Here is an 18,835-nt window from a genome sequence, read left to right on the forward strand (position 1 = left end):
GTTGGGGGAGGTGTCCCCATGCCTCCCTCCCTTGTCTGGCACTGGAGTTGGGGACCTGAAACTAACCCCAGGAGTCAGCAGACCCTGCAGGAAGCCGTGGCCTTCCCGCCTTGGCTGTGGGCTCAGCAGCTCCCGTCCCCGAGAGAGGCCAAGAGAGAGGCTGCGCTGGCGCTCAGGTGCCTCGGAGCCTCAGAGCAGAAGGTCTCCGGGCAGGGTGGGGGCAGAGGAGGAGGGAGGAAAGGGAGAAGATGGAGGTTGCAGGAGAAAGAGAGGTGGAAGGCAAGAAGGAAGGAGTGCCGGAGGGCAACGGGTTTCCCAAGATCGCAACTGAGCGGAGGAGCCAGGAGGCCTGAGTATGGAGCCCCGAGCCCTCGGGGGCTGGCCAGGGACTGCCTGCCGTTTGGGAGGACATCGCTCCGGGCGGGCACGGCTGCTCCCACTCAGTACGGTCCGGAAACCCTTTCCTCCCGCACCTCCCCTGTATCCGGCTGGAAAGCCTTTTCCGAGCCACCCGTGGCTAGTGCGGATTTCGGTCTGTCCCCCGCCCCCCCACGGCCAGGAGCCCCGCGCCCATCCGTGTCCGTCACGGCCCAGCCCGGACAGCGCCTGCAGCCCATCAAGCAGCCCTCTTCGCCCAGGGATGGTTTCACACCGACTGTGAGCAGCAAGAAGAGGGATTGGAGCGCCCGTTTGAAGCGAAGCGCTCAGGCAGATCCATCTGCGCGCTGGGCCTGCGGGTTCTGGGGCGACTACACAGTCCAGGACGTGGTGCCCAGAGCCCAAGGTCGGGCCCAGGAGCTTGGGGCCTGTCCGGGCCTGGGACAATGGGCGAGCCCGGCCCTGCCCGAGGCCAGCGTCTCCTCCCACCCAGTAGAGTCTCTGGGGTCCAAGCAAACTGAACTTCGCTGAGCCCCCTCCCCAGCTCCATCCCCTCCTCTCTCGGAGGCGAGCGGAGCCTCCCTCCCCGCCCGGCTTCCCAAGGGGAGAGGAGGAGGAAGAGGAGGGCGGGGGAGGAAGGGCCGGGGAGGGGCGGGAGGAGCGAATGGGGAGCTGTGGTGGCGAAGGCTCCTCGAGCCGGCCGGGTCCAACAAGTCTGTCCTCCGACGTCAGGGCGTCATTAATAACCAATTAGGAGGGTCACTGGGAATCTTATAAAGGCGCTGAGGCTTTGCCAAGGCGAAGACCGACCGGGCCCGTGTGCGCGAGGCAAGCGCACGTCCGAGAGCCGCTGGCCGCCGCCGATTCTCTACAGCCACCCGCCTCCCACCCGCACCCACCCGCACCCGCCCGCACCCGCCCGCCTTCGCTTCCAGCCCGTCTCTGCCGCCCTCCGCGCCGCCTCTGGCGTCTCCGCTGCTTTCCCCGTCTCCCTTCCTCTCCGCCTTGCTCCCCCTCGTTCCCCGTCCTCCCCGCCACCCCCTCGCCTCCCTCCTGCAGCCTCCTCCTTCCCGGCTCCTCTGCCTTCTCCTTCTGCCCCCCAGCCCTCTCCTCTCGCTCCTCCGCTCCCCTCTCGCCCGACACATCTTCGCGTCTGCCCGGCCGTCCGTCCCCGGCGCCGGCGAGCCCTGGGCCGCCCATGATGGGCTCCGTGCTCCCGGCGGAGGCCCTGGTGCTCAAGACGGGGCTGAAGGGTCCGGGGCTCGCGCTGGCCGAGGTCATCACCTCCGACATCCTGCACAGCTTCCTGTACGGCCGCTGGCGCAACGTGCTGGGCGAGCAGCTCTTCGAGGACAAGAGCCACCACGCCAGCCCCAAGACGGCCTTCACCGCCGAGGTCCTGGCGCAGTCCTTCTCCGGCGGTGAGTCTCGCCGTCGGGCGGCCGCGTCCCCTCCTCCGGGCGGACAGATTCCTCCCCGGCGACGCGCGGGCGGCGGCGGGGACCTGAGCGGCCCAGCTGCTCCGCGTGCCTCGGTTTCCCAGAAGCCGAGCCCGGACGCGAGCAGCCCAGCCCGGGCGGGAGCGAGCGGGCGGCGGACAGCTCCCCACCCCGCGGCCCCGGGAAGGGTCGGGAGCAGGATCGCGGCGCCGAGGCTGCGGAGCCGGCGGCCCCCCGCGCTCCCCGGCCCGCCCCTCGCCCCCTTGAGCCGGCGGGCTCCTGGCATCTACAGCCTTACTCGGCGTGTAATAGCACTTGACTCAAGAAGAAGGGGTTTTAAATTCATTTGGTTAACTTGGGCTTGACCCGCTCAAGTTCCCACTTAAACCGAGAACTTTAAAAGGCGGCGGGGGCCGGCGCGGGGGCGGGGGGCGGACGGGCGGGGGGAGAAGGCCTCGCCGGGAGCCAGGGGGAGAAGGGAGCGAGGAAAGTTTCTTTTCTTTAAGATGTCTCAAGTTCTCGCTCCTCATTCATCACCCCGCGAACAATCCCTCCCGGCGCTGGCATCCCCGCGCGCGCCCTCCCTTCCCCCGGACGGTCTCTGTTCCTCTCTTAATTTACCGTGCAGACTAATTCCACCGCCATTCACGCTATGTCAACCATCTAATCCCCCCTCTTTGTAAGGGGAATTCCTCGGCCCCTTTTAAACAAGTCCCCTCCGCATTGAGCTACAATTTACTGCTACAGCATTCTTCCAGGGCTAATGAATTTAGAATTAGCCATTTCTTGCGAATGGAGCCGGGTGAATGCGCTCACGTTAACAGCGTGACAAATTGCCGCCGCGCTGCAACGGACACCGTTTAACCCCCCTTTCAGCCGCCGGCTGGCCGGGCATTTTCCCAGGTAGCTTAGAGGGGAATCTTGTAAGACATGGAGGCCGCTCCTGTGCGCCTCTCCGTTCCCACATCGGCTGCCAGGCTCTGCGGCCGGGGGACCCCCAGGGACTGCGGGCCGCCCCGCTCTTCCAGACCCAGAATGGCGACTGCAGGGCTCGCCTGGGTTGGGGAGCCGCCCTTCCCGGCGCCCCCGATTCTGGATGGATGCGTAGAGGGACACCGGCGCGCCCGGGGTCACGCAGGGAGCGGCGCATCCCGCGTTCTCTTGGGCCCCCTTGGCCCCGCAGTCCGAGGTCTGTTCCCAGTGCTGCCAGCCCGCCCCGGGAAAGGGGCCTCCCGCACGCACCGGGCAGGAGTCAGACCCCTGGCCGCACCCTGGGGCCACCGTGCTGGCGCCTCGGAGCGAAGCGCTATGAGCTGGCAGTGCGGTGAGCTCCGTGGGAGACAGGGCGGGTGGAAGAACACAAAACCGGACTTGGGCCAGCAGTGTCGTCGTGGCCATCACCTCCTCAAAGGAGCTGGCTTCAGTTTACCCAAGTGTGAAACCACTCACTACGGTCGGTTAAGTCGTTCTTAAACTTTACCGGGCGAGGGCAGGGGAAATGACGGGTGCTTTGAGAATTCGCGGAGCGCGGAGAGACTAAACAAACAAACAAACTAGAAATAAACCCAAAGCACAGCTTTCAAGGCCACTGGGGGTTCCAGGGTTGCAAACAGCGCACGGAGCCCCCACAGCCGCAGTCCCTCTGCACACGCGGGAGTCACCCGGGCGGTTGGGGTTGGTCAGGGCGGCGGGAAGGGCTCCTGGGCGCTGACCCTGCCCGCGCCCCTGCGGCTCCAGAGGTGCAGAAGCTGTCCAGCCTGGTGCTGCCGGCGGAGGTGATCATCGCGCAGAGCTCCATCCCTGGCGAGGGCCTCGGCATCTTCTCCAAGACGTGGATCAAGGCTGGCACCGAGATGGGCCCCTTCACCGGCCGCCTCATCGCCCCGGAGCACGTAGACATCTGCAAGAACAACAACCTCATGTGGGAGGTAGGCTCGGGGTCAGGGTGGGGGGTGGGGGGTGGGGGGGCACCTCCAACGCCCCGCAGCTGCTTCTGCCCTTGTGGGGAGGGACGGCCATTCCTCAAGGCAGGACCCTATGCTGCTGGATCCCCACAACCTGCCCCAGTACGCTTCCCCTCTTCCCCCCAAATCTGATCCTCTTTCCTCTGGTCAAACCTATGGAGCATGCCTGCTGTTGGCTCACTTCACAGAAGACGGCACACTGAGAGCCGGGAGGCTGTGTGGCTTGCGCAGGGCCCATGGCGATCTGGGAGCCTTCTCCTCGCCACCTGCATTCCCCCTCGCCCCTCCTAACCTCACCTCCTCCCGCGCCTGGAGGCCCAAGCCCCTGGTTACTTTCTCTCCTTGTTGCTGGGTTAGGAAGTTGGGGTCCAGGTTGAGCTCTGAGTATCCCTGGCTGCTCTCCCAAAGAGGCTTAGGCTGGGCCAGGCGCCACAGGGAGCCAGCCTTACCTCTCTGGGCTCCTGTGTGCCCTCTGTGCTGTGGCCAGCCCCCTCCGGCTTTGGGGAAACCTCTCCATTCCCGGAGAGCTCGCTGTGTGCTGCTTTGTCTCATCGGTGATCCCTTGGAGACCCTTCTCTACTGGGGATGGGGAGCACACGGCAGCAGGAAGGAGCCTGTGGGGCCTCAGACTCCCTGTTGGCCACTCCTAGCCAGCGGGCCCCAGGCAAGTCGCTGTGCCAGGCTGAGCGTCTCTTTTCTCAGCGGGAAAACGGAGACAGTAAGAGCTGTGCCCCCTTCCTGGGCTGCTGTGAGGATGGAGAGAGAGTGCCTGGCATGGAGCCAGGGCCTGGACACAGGTGGCACACCTGGCAGAGCCCTGCCTCACCTGGTCCCTGACTCCCTGTGCCCAGGTGTTCAATGAGGACGGCACAGTGCGCTACTTTATCGACGCCAGCCAGGAGGACCACCGCAGCTGGATGACCTACATCAAGTGCGCACGTAACGAGCAGGAGCAGAACCTGGAGGTCGTCCAGATTGGCACCAGCATCTTCTACAAGGCCATCGAGGTGCGCGCGTGCGTGTGTGTGTGTGTGTGTGTGTGTGTGCTGCCGTGGAGGGAGCAGCGGGAGCAGCTGGGTGCGGGGTGCAGGGCAGCTGTGTTTGAGGTCTGCTCTGGAGGGAGGGGCCCTGACCGCAGCCCTGCCCAGGCTGTGGGGCTGAGGCCCATGCATCATGGTCTTCAGGAGCACGACCTCCAGGCACCTTGCTGCCGCAGATCAGATCAGAAAGGACAGGACTTTTATTTATTTATTTTTTTAAATACATTTTATTGATATTTTTACAGAGAGGAAGGGAGAAGGATAGAGAAAGAAACATGGATCAGCTGCCTCCTGCACACCCCCTTACTGGGGATATGCCCGCAACCAAGGTACATGCCCTTGACCGGAATCGAACCTGGGACCCTTCAGTCTGCAGGTCGAAGCTCTCTCCACTGAGCCAAACCGGTTAGGGCAGGACGGGACTTTTGATGCCATTGTGAATGTCATGAGCACCTCAACAGGGAGGCCCCTGGGCAGCTGCTGAGGGTGTCCTGGGGTTCAGAAGCCATAGCAATACGGAGAGCCGGACAGAGGAAGGCAGCCCGGGGAAAGCGTCCGGGTGGGAGAGGGGGTTGTGTCTGCAGCCAGCGGTTTAGCCGTGTGTTGTCCCTCCTCCTGCCTGCGTGGGACACTGATGACATGTGGGTCACGATCGAGTCTCAGCTGTCACATACCGGTCGCCCCGGGTGTCAGGCTTCTCCCAGCCGCTGTACCGCATTATCCCATTTAATCCTCACGTATTTAATCCACAAGGGAGGCTCTGCCATTGCTGCAGTTTACAGACATGGGAACTGGATCTCAGTCGGTGGCAGGCAGGCTCAGGAGTGCTTACAGGGCATCGCTTACAGGGCATGGGGGCGATGTTTACACTAATGCCTGCGGTGGGCGAAGCTTCTCAGGAGAGAAAGGGGGCGATAGCAGACAGGTAAATATCACTTCCCATGCTCCTGGGGGGGGGGGGGAAAGGGGTGCTAAGCCAGGCCCAGGGCATGAGAAGGTTCAAGAAGATGGGAGAGAGGCTCGGGCAGAGGCAGACAAGCTCACAGTGTTTGGGCAGGAGCTGATGGCCAGCTGAGGGGTGGTGGCCAAGGAGGACCACCCTGTCGGGACCTTCCTGGGCAGTGTCCCCTGGAAGGAAATTCACTCAGCATCTGGCCCAGGACGGGGCATGCTGTTTGGCCTCCCGGCGGCAGGCTGCAGGTTGTCAGGGAGCGCTGTTCAGGGTAATGGGGTTGTCTGCCCCCCACTTTTCCGGACCCCCTGCTTCTGCTTGCAGGTGGGGAGAGGCACGGTGCCCCGTGGGTGGGGCTGGGCTGGGCTGAGTTTTAGGGTGGTCTGAAGGAGCCTCGCCAGAGCCTGGGAGTGACTTCTTGTTACCCTAGCTCCCTTTTCTCCCGGGGACTCAGATCCCCAAGTCCGCCCAAGGCCCAAGGGGCATTGGGGCCTAGAAGCTTCTGGAATTGAGGTCCGATTGTCCCTGAGTAACTAGGCCTTAGAAATCTCCTAGGGATGACCACAGAATGGTATTTGCCTGGTGTGGCCGGGGATTGGGCCCCAGCTGAGGTGTGTGGGGGGGACCCTGGGAGATAAGGAAGGTGAGCATTCCTAGACTGGGGTTCAGGTGAGGTGGGACAGTGTGAGGCAGTGTGACGGAGGATGGAGGTGGCCAGGCCCAGGACAGAGGTGGTTCTTGTGACCATCCAGCTGGGCTAACACCTGTGAGAGCAGACATCCTGGAATCGGCCTCAGGGGTGGCCGAACCCCACTTCTGATAGAGAGCACCCTTCCAGATCCTCACCCCTCTCAGCCTCACACACCCCCTCACATGTGTACACGGCTACCCAGCCATCCCCATTCAGATGAGCCTGGGGACCCACACCCACCCCATCCCTCCCACGCAGACACGCACACGCACAGAGGAGACCAACAGGGACGCCTGGTGGTTTTGGCAGAAGGCTCGGGCAGACAGCGGGGGATGGGGGCAAAGGGGCTAGGTTTCATCTCGCTGTGCACCATCTCTCCTGCGGCTGGAAGCTGAACGGAGCCGGGACACGCATGTTAATAGACATTTATACAGACGTTCAGGGTCAGAGGGCCGGCGGCCGAAGAACTCTCCAAGGAGGGACCTGGTTTATGAGAGTTTGAAAAAGTCATCCACATTTGATCAGGAGTTTAAGTTGGTAAAAGATTAGGAAAAGTCTGATCATTTATGATATTGGTAGCTAGAGAGCCCGTGTGGCCAGGAATGCTCTAACTTCGTCGAGTAGCACGTGTACGAAGACGGGCCTTTTGAGGGAGGGGCAAGGAAACACAAAGCATCACCCATTTTATTTTTATTAGGTTTGGCTTTTTACTTGGTTTTTTAGAGAAAGAGAGAGATTAATTTGTTGTTCCACTTACTTGTAAGTGCCCTGACTGGGGATCGAACCTGAAACCTTGGCGTATCAGGACGACGCTCCAACCAACTGAGCAACGCAGCCAGGGCCAACTCACTTTATTTTTTACTAAGTGAAGTTGGGCACATTTTTCCGTGGTGACAATTTTCTCAAATTGTGTTGTAATGTCAGATTCCACCTACCAGGCCAAGTGCGTGTGTGGGTGTGTGTGACCATCGGGCAGCAGGTCCAAGGCCGCAGCTCACACCGCCCTCCTAGGCTCCACCGGAAGCAACGGGTGCACCCAGACCTCTCCCCAGGCGCCCCGGGAGAGGCGGCCCTTTGTTCTGGGCCCGTGTGCAAGTGAGCCCAGGAGAGAGCCCCCTGCGTGATCGGTTTTCTTAATCTTTCTGTCACTCGGAACTATTTATATTTCATAACAGTAACCCATTACTTGCCAAAAATAAAAAATAAAAATAAGAAGGAAGATCTTTATTCAGTAAGTGGGATATACTACTGCTGCTCCACAATTTTCAGCCCTCCACAGGAGAGGAGGGTGGGAGTGTCAAGGCCGCCAGTCAGTGGAGAGCGCCCAGGCCTGTTTTGCATCTGGCTTATCTACTGGCATGTTACCCCTGGGGCACCCACCCTCCTTGCTCATTGCAAGCAGGAGGAATTTACTATAGCCTCAGGTGCCTAAAATGACACTTCTAGAAAGTTCCCAGCCCATACATAGCAAGTGGGAGCTCAGTGTTGACTGAGTGCTTCTTTCTGTAGGTGAGGGGGGCTCAGTTGAAATGGGGACACATGGACCCAGTTCTCCCAGGAAAACACCTCCCCCCCCACCCCCCACCCCCGCCCCAAGCAAGACCTTTGACTCCAAAACTCAGCACAAGAAAAGGATGTAGGGCCGAAACCGGTTTGGCTCAGTGGATAGAGCGTCGGCTTGTGGACTGAAAGGTCCCAGGTTCGATTCCGGTCAAGGGCATGTACCTGGGTTGCGGGCACATCCCTGGTGGGGGGTGTGCAGGAGGCAGCTGATCGATGTTTCTCTCTCATCGATGTTTCTGACTCTCTATCTCTCTCCCTTCCTCTCTGTAAAAAATTAATAAAAATATATTTTTTTTAAAAAAAAAAAAGAAAAGGATGTAGGAATAAGAGATAGTGGTGTTTTTTGGAATTGGGAACGAGGGAGAAAATTCCCAGTTTTTTCCCCACCCTGGTTTTTGACACATTACTGGCCCTGAAATGTGGGCTTGTCTTTTTGCTACTTTCCTTCTCATTTCAGGGAGTTGAGCTCCCCCCCCCGCCCCCCCCCCCCCCCCGGAGCCCATAGCCCCATCTCTCCTTTCTTTGGCCCCGTGGGGATAAGGTCGGTTTTCCTTCGACCCTGTTCATCGGTGGGTGCAGGTAAGGGGCTCTGCTTATTAATGAGCAGCATTAATGACCCTGCCACCCATGTGGGCCCTTACCCCGTGCCGGCGGCGCCTTGCTAAGGCTTAGCAACCTTTTAGAAATAGAATCCTCTCCACCCTGTGAGGTGCTCTCCATCACTCTCCCCATTTTAATGACGATGAAACTAGGGTTCAGGGAGATTGAGGGAGGTTGCTGGGCTGTGATTTGAGTCCAGGCCTGTCCGACCCCAGAGCCGAGCCTTTGGCCACCACGGGGCCTCCCTGGCCAATATCTATTTGCTGGAACTCTATTAATTGGTGTGTCAGGACATCTGTGGTACAATGGAAATTGATATCCGCCCAGATGTCACCGAGATCCTTCTAGACGGGGCTGCTGCACCGCCTGGGGAAGGGAGGGCCGCGGAGCCCCTGGGAGCATGTTCAATGGTGTGGCGTGGATTTGTATTAGGAAAACAAACCCCAAACCCTATCACTTCCATTTATAAAAATTCAGAAATGGAAATGGGGCAGGACAAAACTTGTGGGCTGATCGAGAAGGTTAAGAAGCAGGCGCTGAGAGATGGTGTAATTTGTCCATGGAAGACTCGGGCACTGATATTCCGCCCTCCCCTCCAGTCTGGGTGACGGGTGTGGGACTCAGTTGCTCTGGAAACTGTGTGGTTGATCGCATGTCCCGAGCCAGTCCCTGCTCCCAGGAAAGTGAAGGAGCAGCTGATTCTGGTTCTGAGCCCCAGGGAGAGCCTGGCTGGGCCAGGCTGAAGGGTTGGCCTTAAAGAAACAGTGCTAGTGAGGGGATGAGGGGGCCTGCAGGGGACTATGGCTGGTCTTTGCTCTTAGGTGGCAGCTGGTGGGAGCTCGGGGGGGCTCCAGACAATAGGACCAGGATCTCAGGAAGAGGCTGCGAGGTCCAGACCCAGGGCTCAGAAGGCTTGGCGTCGGTGCAGGCCAGGCTGCCTTCCCCGGTGGGGCTCAGAGGGCTGCTGGCTTCTTGCTGGCGGGGATGTGCGTCATTCTCAATTCCAGTAGGTTCTTCCTAATGGATTTTCTTTCTTTAAAAAAATATTTTTTTGTATCAAAATAGTACGAGAGCGGCTCATTTTTTAAAAAATTAGATGCGTCATGTAGAAAATGGAAGTCACTCTGCCCATCACGTTGCTCCCCAGGAACCTGAATCAGCTTCGTTAATTGTCTCAAAATGACAGGCCCTTCACTGCGCAGAAACCCGGTGTAGTGCCTGGCCCCCAGCGTGGGAGAGAGACTGGCTGCTCATTCTCTACCCTTTTACGCGTCTACACATTTTTGTCCGTGGGTCTGCATCACTCTTTTTTTTTTTTTATCCAACAAAAGTAAAATTTTAGTAAACTATAAAGCACTTAGAACAAAAATATCTGTTTGCATGGATGTGCGCATCACTATTTTAATCTTATAATTAATTTTAGTAAAATGACCTTTAGTACATTTTAAAGATTGATTTTAGAGAAAGAGAGAGAAACATCGATCCTGTATGGTTCACGGGACCATGCTGCAACCAGCCGAGCCACAGCGGCCAGGGCCAATTTTTGTCCATTTAAAAAACGTTAGTAAATAAACGACTGAGCATTGTATTGAAACAGTTAATGTTGAAGCTCTGGAATACTAATTTTCAAATTTTGTGCAGTCTCAGAGTTCTTGGCTCCTCAGTCATCGTCACCCTTCTTGTTGTTGTTATGCTTAATTAGTAATTCTTATCGTCAATTAAAAAGGCCAGTGCTGACTTAGTCTGGAGGTGGAGCTGCTGCAGCTCAGGGCTCAGGGCGCCATCACGGGGGAGGGAGGGAAGGGGGGGGGCTTGCTGAACCTCTCACCCCTTGTTTGTGGGAAGTAGTGGGGGCCCAGCCGATGCTCTTGTCAGACAGTGAAAGCAAAGCCACGGTCACGCTGGGCTTTAACGGTGCCAGGTGCCGGCGGCCCGCACCACACCGCCAGCTCTGCGGCGGCGGCGACTGGGGGACTCCCCCGCGCCTGAGATCACTGCCAGCTTCTCTGAGAGGTTGGCAAGCTCTGGAGGGGGGGGCGGGGGGGGGGTCATAGCAAGCTCTCCTGTGTATCGATCGCGTAAAGAGCGTTGTGTGCCTGGCTCCTCTGCACCCCGACAAGCACCCAGTGAGGCCCGGGCAGTGTTGCTGCCCCGCGTTATGGTGGAGGGAACCGAGGCCCAGAGACTGGCCCAAGGCCAGGTGGTCAGCACGTGGGGAGCCCAGGTGGACCCCAACCTGACTGAGCTGGAAGCCTGTGCCGTGCGTCTCCTGAAGGAAAGAGACAGAGGCAGAGGCAGATTGAGACCGTCTGCGGGGGGCCGGTTGCTTTAGAAAATCCAGGATGGATACATGTCAGTACATCTGAGGACTGCAGCCAGGGGTTGGGGCAATGTTGCAGGTGGCTTCCAGCCAGAGTCCTAAAGTTGGGGGACCTCAGACACCCCAGTTCCCTCATTTGAGGCAAAGTGACTTATGTAAGGTCACCCAGGGCCCTCATGACGGAGGTCCCATGTGCGCTGTCTCGTGGAGAGTGGCTGCTTTCACAGTGAGTTCATTTGAAGTATTTTACTTCCATCCTCCTGTTTTCTAAAGGGCTCGCCAAACCCCTCTCTTCGCCGCCCCTTTCCCAGCAGGGCCTCTGGGTCTGACCTGCTGGCCCCTGCTCAGTGGCCACGGCTGTGAATGACCAGAGGCCTCCAGAACTTTCCCGGTGGTTCCTGCTTTCTTTGAGGCACCGCCCACTTTTCCGTGGGTTCTGACTGCACTCGGTTCCTCCATATCAGGGGTCCTCAAACTACGGCCCGCGGGCCACATGCAAATACAAACATTGTATTTGTTCCCTTTTTTTGTTTTCTTTTTTTACTTCCAAATAAGGTATGTGCAGTGTGCATAGGAATTGGTTCATAGTTTTTTTTTTAAACTATAGTCCGGCCCTCCAACGGTCTGAGGGACAGTGAACTGGCCCCGTTTAAAAAGTTTGAGGGACCCCTGCCCCATATCCAGCCCCGTCCCTCTGAGCTGGCGCCACCCTCTGCCTGTTCTCAGCCCTTGCTTTCCCTGAGGCCCAAGGCCACGTGCTCTGGGCCCTGTGGCCGGGGGAGAGGGGCACGGTGACCCCTGGCTACGGTGACCCCTGGCTGCGTCTCAGGAGGATTCAGTCACTGGGCCGCCTCGCACTGCACGTTCCTTCTCCCACCTGCCGCTCCCTGGTCCCTCTGCTTCTGGGGAAGGAACAGAGCCGGCTGTGATGCCTGAGAGTCTTCCTGGCTCTGACCAGAGGAAGAAGGTGTGCGAGACAGTAGGTTTGCAGTATGGAGGGGGCCTGCGGGCCAGAACCGCAGGGAAGGGGTGGGCCTTCGCTGTGACCACAGAAGCCACGGGAGGGCCCTGCCCGGCTGATACCAGACACCCCTACATGGAATCCCATCGGATCTTTTGCGTCACTAAAAGGCCAGGGCCCTGGCTGGTGTGGCTCAGTTGGTTGAGTGTCGTCCCACATGCACCAGAAGGTCACCGGTTCGATTCCGGATCAGAGCACATGCCCAGGGTGCAGGCTTGATCCCTGGCTGAGTGCATGAGGGAGGCAACCAGTATCTGTTTCTCTTTCTCCTTTCCTTTTGCTATAAAAAAAAAAAATCAATAAAAACATTTTTTTAAAAAAAGAGGACCCACCAGGAAAAAAACCAGCTGTGGCCTGGGGTGTCCATTTTCTCTGGGCAGATCAGAGTGCCCCCGGGGTGGGTGCCAAAGCCAGCTCTTCTGGGGTGCAGGCCTCAGGAGGGTGATGGGCCGCGCCTCTCTCATTTGGGCCTGACGGCTCCCCGCTCGGCAGGGGTACTGGTGGCCCCTTGAGATGACCCGGAGAGTGTGCATATGGTCAGCTCCACGCAGGAGCAGGCCTCCCACAGCTCCCTGGATGATCACTGCAAGTCCTCCCTCCTGACGGCCACGCCCAGGGGCAGGTCCTCCCCAGGGAGCAGCGGAGCCCTGCACTGTCTCTGGCGTTCTGTGCCAGAGGCCCAGGGCACGCGCAGTGGATTGTGTAAGGCCCAGGGCCCAGTATTTCCTCAGGTGGAAAGAATCCGGGAGGTCCTTTCGTGCATGGAGCCATACAGAGCCCTGTGATGGGGGAGGATGGCCTGTGGTGTGGTGCTGCCTGGGGTGCTTTGGATGAGAGCTGTTTCCAGACGAGAGCATTATCGGGCAGGGGGTAGCCAAGTGCCAGGGGGCGCCCTGCAACGCAGGCTCCTTGGGAGCATCCGGCTCTGCCCTGCAGACTTGAGGGCTGGCTGACTGCTCCCCCACCCCCCCACGTAAGAAACAGAAAGTCTTCTCACTTTGGGTGGCTGTCACTTCTGCTCGCTGTGAGGCTGCGGTTCTGTTGCCATCCGCTTGGGAGCGCTTGGGAGTCTGGGAGGCAGCGCTGTTCCCAGCAAATGGCGGGAAGCCTGGGCAGAAAGAGGGGAGCAGAGCACCCCAGGGTCTCCGTGACCCTGCAGCTTGTTGGGGATGGCCTGTGGAACAGGACCCACTGGAGACACATCTCCATGGCAAGTGCCAGGACAGATGCCTCCTGGCTGTGAGGTGGTGTGCAGAGTTCTGCCTCTCTCTCTCTCTCTCTCTCTCTCTCTCACACACACACACACACACACACACAGGCCACTGCCTCCCTGACCTCCCCTGGCCTCCTTCTCTGCAGATGATCCCTCCTGACCAGGAGCTGCTGGTGTGGTACGGGAACTCGCACAACACCTTCCTGGGGATCCCCGGAGTGCCCGGGTTGGAGGAGGAGCAGAAAAAGAACAAGCACGGTAGGTACTCTCCATGAGCCCAGTGTGTGTATGCGTGTGTGCATGCGTGTGTGTGCGTGTGTGTGTGTGTGGTGGGGAGGCACCCGGCTCAACCTCCAGCACCACTGAGCACAGGGGACCTACTGGTTCAAGGAGGCCGATGCCTCTGGAGCCACCACCTGGGCCCAGGCAGGAGTGAGAGGCAGTCCTTCTGCTTTCTGGCCAGAACAGAGTAGGGGCAGGTGATGGGGGAGGGCCCACCACAGGCAGCCTGGCTTGGCAGGATGAGCCAGCGGCCAGGCCGAGGGAGCCTGGATGAGGTTCCAGGTCTGCTGTGCAATCTTGGGAATGGCCCTGTGACTCAGTTTCCCCATCTTTAAAGGAAGGTTGGGTAAGATGATCTCTAAGCCGCCTCCGGCCCTGAGGCTCTGTGCCTTCCCTGCTCTGCCGCTGGTGCCCCGTGTAAACCTGTGGAATGGAGGTGGGGCATTGCCTCCGTGTGTTGGAGGGTCGCTGATCTATTTTGTGCCAAGTATTGGGCTAAACCTTTATCCCACTCGGGTCCTCAGAAAATCCTTGTGAAATCTGATTACCCTTATTTCTGGAGGATGAATCTGAGGCTCATGAACTATGCTCACTGAGCCCTTACTCTGCAGCTGTTTGCAAACAGAACTTTCTCTAGTCCTTACAGCAGGCTCATGGCGGTGATGCTATCATTACCTCCGTTTGAGGTGAGGAAAGTGAGCGCAGTTCCCTGGCACATAGTAGGCATCAGTAAATGTTTGCGGGGATAATAAATGAAAGGAGTTTTTCTTGGGGAGGTGGGGGGGCGGGTTATAATAGTTACTTCCGCTTATGGAAGGCTACCGTGAGCGGCACTTTCCATGCGCGGCTCCGGCAGGTAGTGCTCAGCAGAGTGCATTCACTAGCCTTCAGCTTTGGTGACCGTCCCCTCTGGTCCTGCAGAGCCCCCCTGAGGTGTAGTAGGCTCCCATTTTACAGGTGAGAAAGTTGAGGTTTGGTGAGGCCAAGTCTCCGAATCTCACAGCGTGGCGTGGAGTCCAGCTCCTGCATGGCCCCTAAGCCAGGGCCCTTGCTACCCCTCCCATCCCCCTGCCAGCGCTCCCCAGCAGTTGCCCGAGAACCGTCGGGGGATTAAGGTGGGCAGATCCCGGGAGGACCACGTGCGTGGGGAGCGTGGGTGTTGGGCTTTGGCCGCGCGGTTCTAACGAGGCTGCTCTCTCTGCCCCCGCCCTCCCCCCCGCCACCCCCCCCCTCCCCCGGGACCCCGCTCTCCCTCCCGCCGCTCGCGGCCAGAGGACTTCCACCCGGCGGACTCGGCGGCGGGCACCGCAGGCCGCATGCGCTGCGTCATCTGCCACCGCGGCTTCAACTCGCGCAGCAACCTGCGCTCGCACATGCGCATCCACACGCTGGACAAGCCGTTCGTGTGCCGCTTCTGCAACCGCCGCTTCAGCCAGTCGTCCACGCTGCGGAACCACGTGCGCCTGCACACGGGCGAGCGCCCCTACAAGTGCCAGGTGTGCCAGAGCGCCTACTCGCAGCTGGCCGGCCTGCGTGCCCACCAGAAGAGCGCGCGCCACCGGCCGCCCAGCGCCGCGCTGCAGGCGCACTCGCCCGCCCTGCCCGCGCCGCACCCGCACGCGCCCGCGCTCGCCGCCGCCGCCGCCGCCGCGCACCACCTGCCGGCCATGGTGCTGTGAGCGCCGCCCGCACCCCACGCGCCCCACCTGCCGGCCGTGGTGCTGTGAGCGCCGCCCGCGCCCCCACCTGCCGGCCGTGGTGCTGTGAGCGCCGCCCGCACCCCACGCGCCCCACCTGCCGGCCATGGTGCTGTGAGCGCCGCCCGCACCCCCACCTGCCGGCCATGGTGCTGTGAGCGCCGCCCGCACCCCCACCTGCCGGCCATGGTGCTGTGAGCGCCGCCCGCACCCCACGCGCCCCACCTGCCGGCCATGGTGCTGTGAGCGCCGCCCGCACCCCCACCTGCCGGCCATGGTGCTGTGAGCGCCGCCCGCACCCCCACCTGCCGGCCATGGTGCTGTGAGCGCCGCCCGCACCCCCACCTGCCGGCCATGGTGCTGTGAGCGCCGCCCGCACCCCACGCGCACCACCTGCCGGCCGTGGTGCTGTGAGCGCCGCCCGCACCCGCCCGCGCCCCCACCTGCCGGCCGTGGTGTCCGCCCTCCCCCGCCCCCCCCCCCCCGCCTTCCCGCCAGCAGCGCCCCCGCGCCCAGCTGCGGGCCCTTCGGACTGAATCTCCGGGCCGGAAGCGGCCGGGGGACCCCGCAGTGTCGGTGCGCGCCAACAGTGAGCCCCGGGCGTACACTTTTCGCCCGTTTTTCAGATGAGGACCCTGGGGACGACGTTCCTTTCCCGGGGCCGCCCATGGGTTGCAGCGGCTCGGCCGCCTCCCGTTGGGGTGGGTGGTCCCCAAGCCCTAACTCCCCAGTGTCCCTCCTCCTATCGAGCCGGGCGTCCAAGCTGGCATCCCCCTCGTGGGTGGCAGGAGAAGGGACTGCAGGTCTCCGAGGGCCCCAAGCGGGGAAGGGACCTCCACCTCCCCCACCGAGAACGGTGTGCTGGCAATGGAAGGAGAGCGACCCCCTGTCCCAGTGTGGCTGGCGCTCGCCCAGCTGTCTCCCCATCCTGCCTCTTGGGGCTGTTGTCTTCAGTGTCCGCAGTCACTTGAGAGCGTGGCAGCCCGAGGAGGCCCACAGAGACCCGCACTGCCCTTGCGGGGCCGGTCACTTTCAGGCCACCTTCCTTCTCCAACCCCTACGCGGCTCCCAGAGGATGGATGAGGCACGAGTACTTGGCAATGCGGAGGGTGCAGGCAAACGGAAATCCACTGTGGGACCCGGGAAAGACTCTGCCCCTCTTTGGGCCTGTTTCCCCTTCCTCCATTTATAAAATGAGAGAATTGGGCCGAGGCCCCCTCCCCTTCAGCTCTGACATCATGGTTGGGAAAGGGAAGTTTTCCTGCCCGTCCTCGCCACACTCCAGCAGGAGGAGGGACAGACTGGCTGTCTGCGCGGAGTGGGGGTGTGCGTGGGGTGGGGGTCCACCCTGCTGCCCACGCTCTCCCTTGCTCTGTCCCAAGTTTCCCCGAGTTCGGCCCTGAGCGCCCTCTGGTGTCATCTCTCCCACCTTCCAGGCACTTACCAGTATTTCCGTAGGGCGTTTTGTAAGATAAAGAAACTATAATAATATTAATGAAAAGTATAAAATGTATAGAGTTTTCAAGAAACTGTGTTCTACTTCCAGAAAATGGTCACTTTAACTTTGTAAATATTTACCTAAAATGATATTTACAAAAACTGTGGTATATATTATTTGATTGTATATGTATAACTGTAAATACATTTGTACCTCTCTTGTATTCTAAAATAAAAATTACTTGGAGCATTTATCACTTAGCATCTGAATGGGCTGACGCTTTTGTCTACATGAAAAGGAAATATGGAGAGTGCCTGGAAGCTGGAGAGGGGGTGGGAGGAGTTGTCCATTGTGCCATCTATAAGGAAGAATCTTCCTGTCGCAAATGGGGTGTCAACTCCCACAGGCAAAGCAACCTGCCTCCAGATTCTAGGACACCTCAGGAGGAGCTGGGCTGACTCCCACTTTCCAGCTGACTCTCAAATATAGGGTCCCACTTTGTCACTTCCCCAACATTTTTACTTACTTTCCCTCCACCCCTTGCCCCCATGTTCATGGACAACTTGAAGGAATTCAAGCAGCCAGTGGGGGGAGACCAAGATGGACACCAAGTGCCCTCCCAATGCATAGAATTCCCAAATGCTCAGACACCCACTTCAGAGCTTCCTTGAGGAGGACCAAAGAGGAGAGAGGCCATCCATGCAGGGCCAGGCCTTGGCTCCTCCCTCCAGGGGCGTATGACGCCGGGCAGTGAGTTCACACCTGTGTTCCAGCACACGCCAGCCGTGAGGGTGTCACCCTTTTAGGCTACTGACATCCTCATCTAGCCACACGCGTGCGCACATATACACACGCAACTGTAGACGCTGAATGCACACTGGCTCACACAGGACACCCCCCTTTGGAGTTTCAGGTGTGTACTCCCAAAGATCCCCGTACTTTGGGGACTGCACCCTAGCAGGCAGAGGCATGGGCAGAAATGTACATTTAATGTATTCATTTGCATATCCCATCTGGGGTTTCCTTCCAGGGGGGCCGTGGGGGAAGTCACCCTTGGTTCTCCTCCTCCCGCTCCCATCACAAACCTTGCCTTTGCTTTGATACCTCACCCCCAGGTTTCTGATGCCTCTGGTGGCCCCTGGCATTACCATCCTCCCACTGCAGCCCCCACCCAGGCATCTAACCAAATGGGTGACGTAGCATTAAGCGCTCTCCCCCACCCCAACCCTACAGATCACAGGAACCAGAACCCACCTGGTGTCAGTAGGCTGTAATTGCAGTCTAAATGCATATAATAAGTCAGCTGCAGACATTTCCCCCTGCTGGAGGTACAAGGATGAGCCGGCAGGAATCTGGTCATGAAAAATTTGCAATACTCACAATTCCCTAGAATCTGGAGGCAGGGCATAGCACACAGGGCCACACGGGGAAGCAGTGCGGTCAATTAGGAGGCGGAGGAGCAAGAGGAAAAGGTGGAAAGAGCCCTCATGAATTCCATTAGTGTCTATAACACAGACCCCAGAGCCTTCCCTCACTCCTCAAGCCAAGTGAGGACACAGTGAAAAGACAGCTATCTATGAACCAGGAAGCGAACCCTCACCAGATACCCAATCTGCCAATGTCTTGATCTTGGACTTCTCAAACTCCCAAACTGTCAGGAGTAAATTTCTGTTGTTTATAAGCCACTCAGCCGAGGGTATTTTGTTATAGCTGCCAAAACAGACTGAACAGTATCCATAATGCCATCGTGTCAGGCTCTGTAAATGCGAGTGCTGTGAGAATGGGAGGGATTAAGGTTATGTCTATCCCTCCGAGGATGAAACTGAATAATGTGAAGACTATACCCCTTCCTTGGCCAACTGGAACTCCCAGGCCTACCTCCCTAGCCGCTCAAAGGACACTACCGCCCTCTTATGGTCGAGGCTGGACTCAACAGGTGGACCCTTCTCACACTCGCAGTCATGAGCTTTGCTTAGGTGAAAAAAATGCTGTCTCTTTAGAGATTTAGCAAACAATTAGTCTATGGGTCTTCAGGAGGCAGCAAGCCTGATTTTGTGAACACAGTGCACAGGACTGATGCAACTTATTTCATTCAATCCTCTTTAGGGTCCATGTGCCTGAAGAATGATCATCTCCAATTCCCTGACGTTTGGTGTGAATGCTATAAACCGCGCAGGGCAAGGGTGAGGGGGAAGGGTAGAGGGTGGGGAGAATGGAGGGGGAAGTGCTCCTGTTAA

The 18,835-nt window shown here is 59.0% G+C and overlaps 1 protein-coding gene across 1 annotated transcript; it reads left to right on the forward strand.

Moving 5' to 3' along the window:
• Window positions 1–1,576: 1,576 nt before the first annotated feature.
• Window positions 1,577–15,142, forward strand: PRDM12 (PR/SET domain 12; the record flags this gene model as incomplete). The annotated part of the gene is made up of 5 exons (XM_081104185.1): window positions 1,577–1,799; window positions 3,555–3,745; window positions 4,633–4,788; window positions 13,328–13,439; window positions 14,736–15,142. The coding sequence occupies 5 exons, from the start codon at window positions 1,577–1,579 to the stop codon at window positions 15,140–15,142; spliced, it is 1,089 nt and encodes a 362-aa protein (XP_080960311.1).
• Between the last annotated feature and the right edge of the window lie 3,693 nt (window positions 15,143–18,835).

Source organism: Myotis nattereri (genome assembly GCF_964212035.1).
Source record: "Myotis nattereri genome assembly, chromosome: 12".
Lineage (NCBI taxonomy): Eukaryota > Metazoa > Chordata > Mammalia > Chiroptera > Vespertilionidae > Myotis > Myotis nattereri.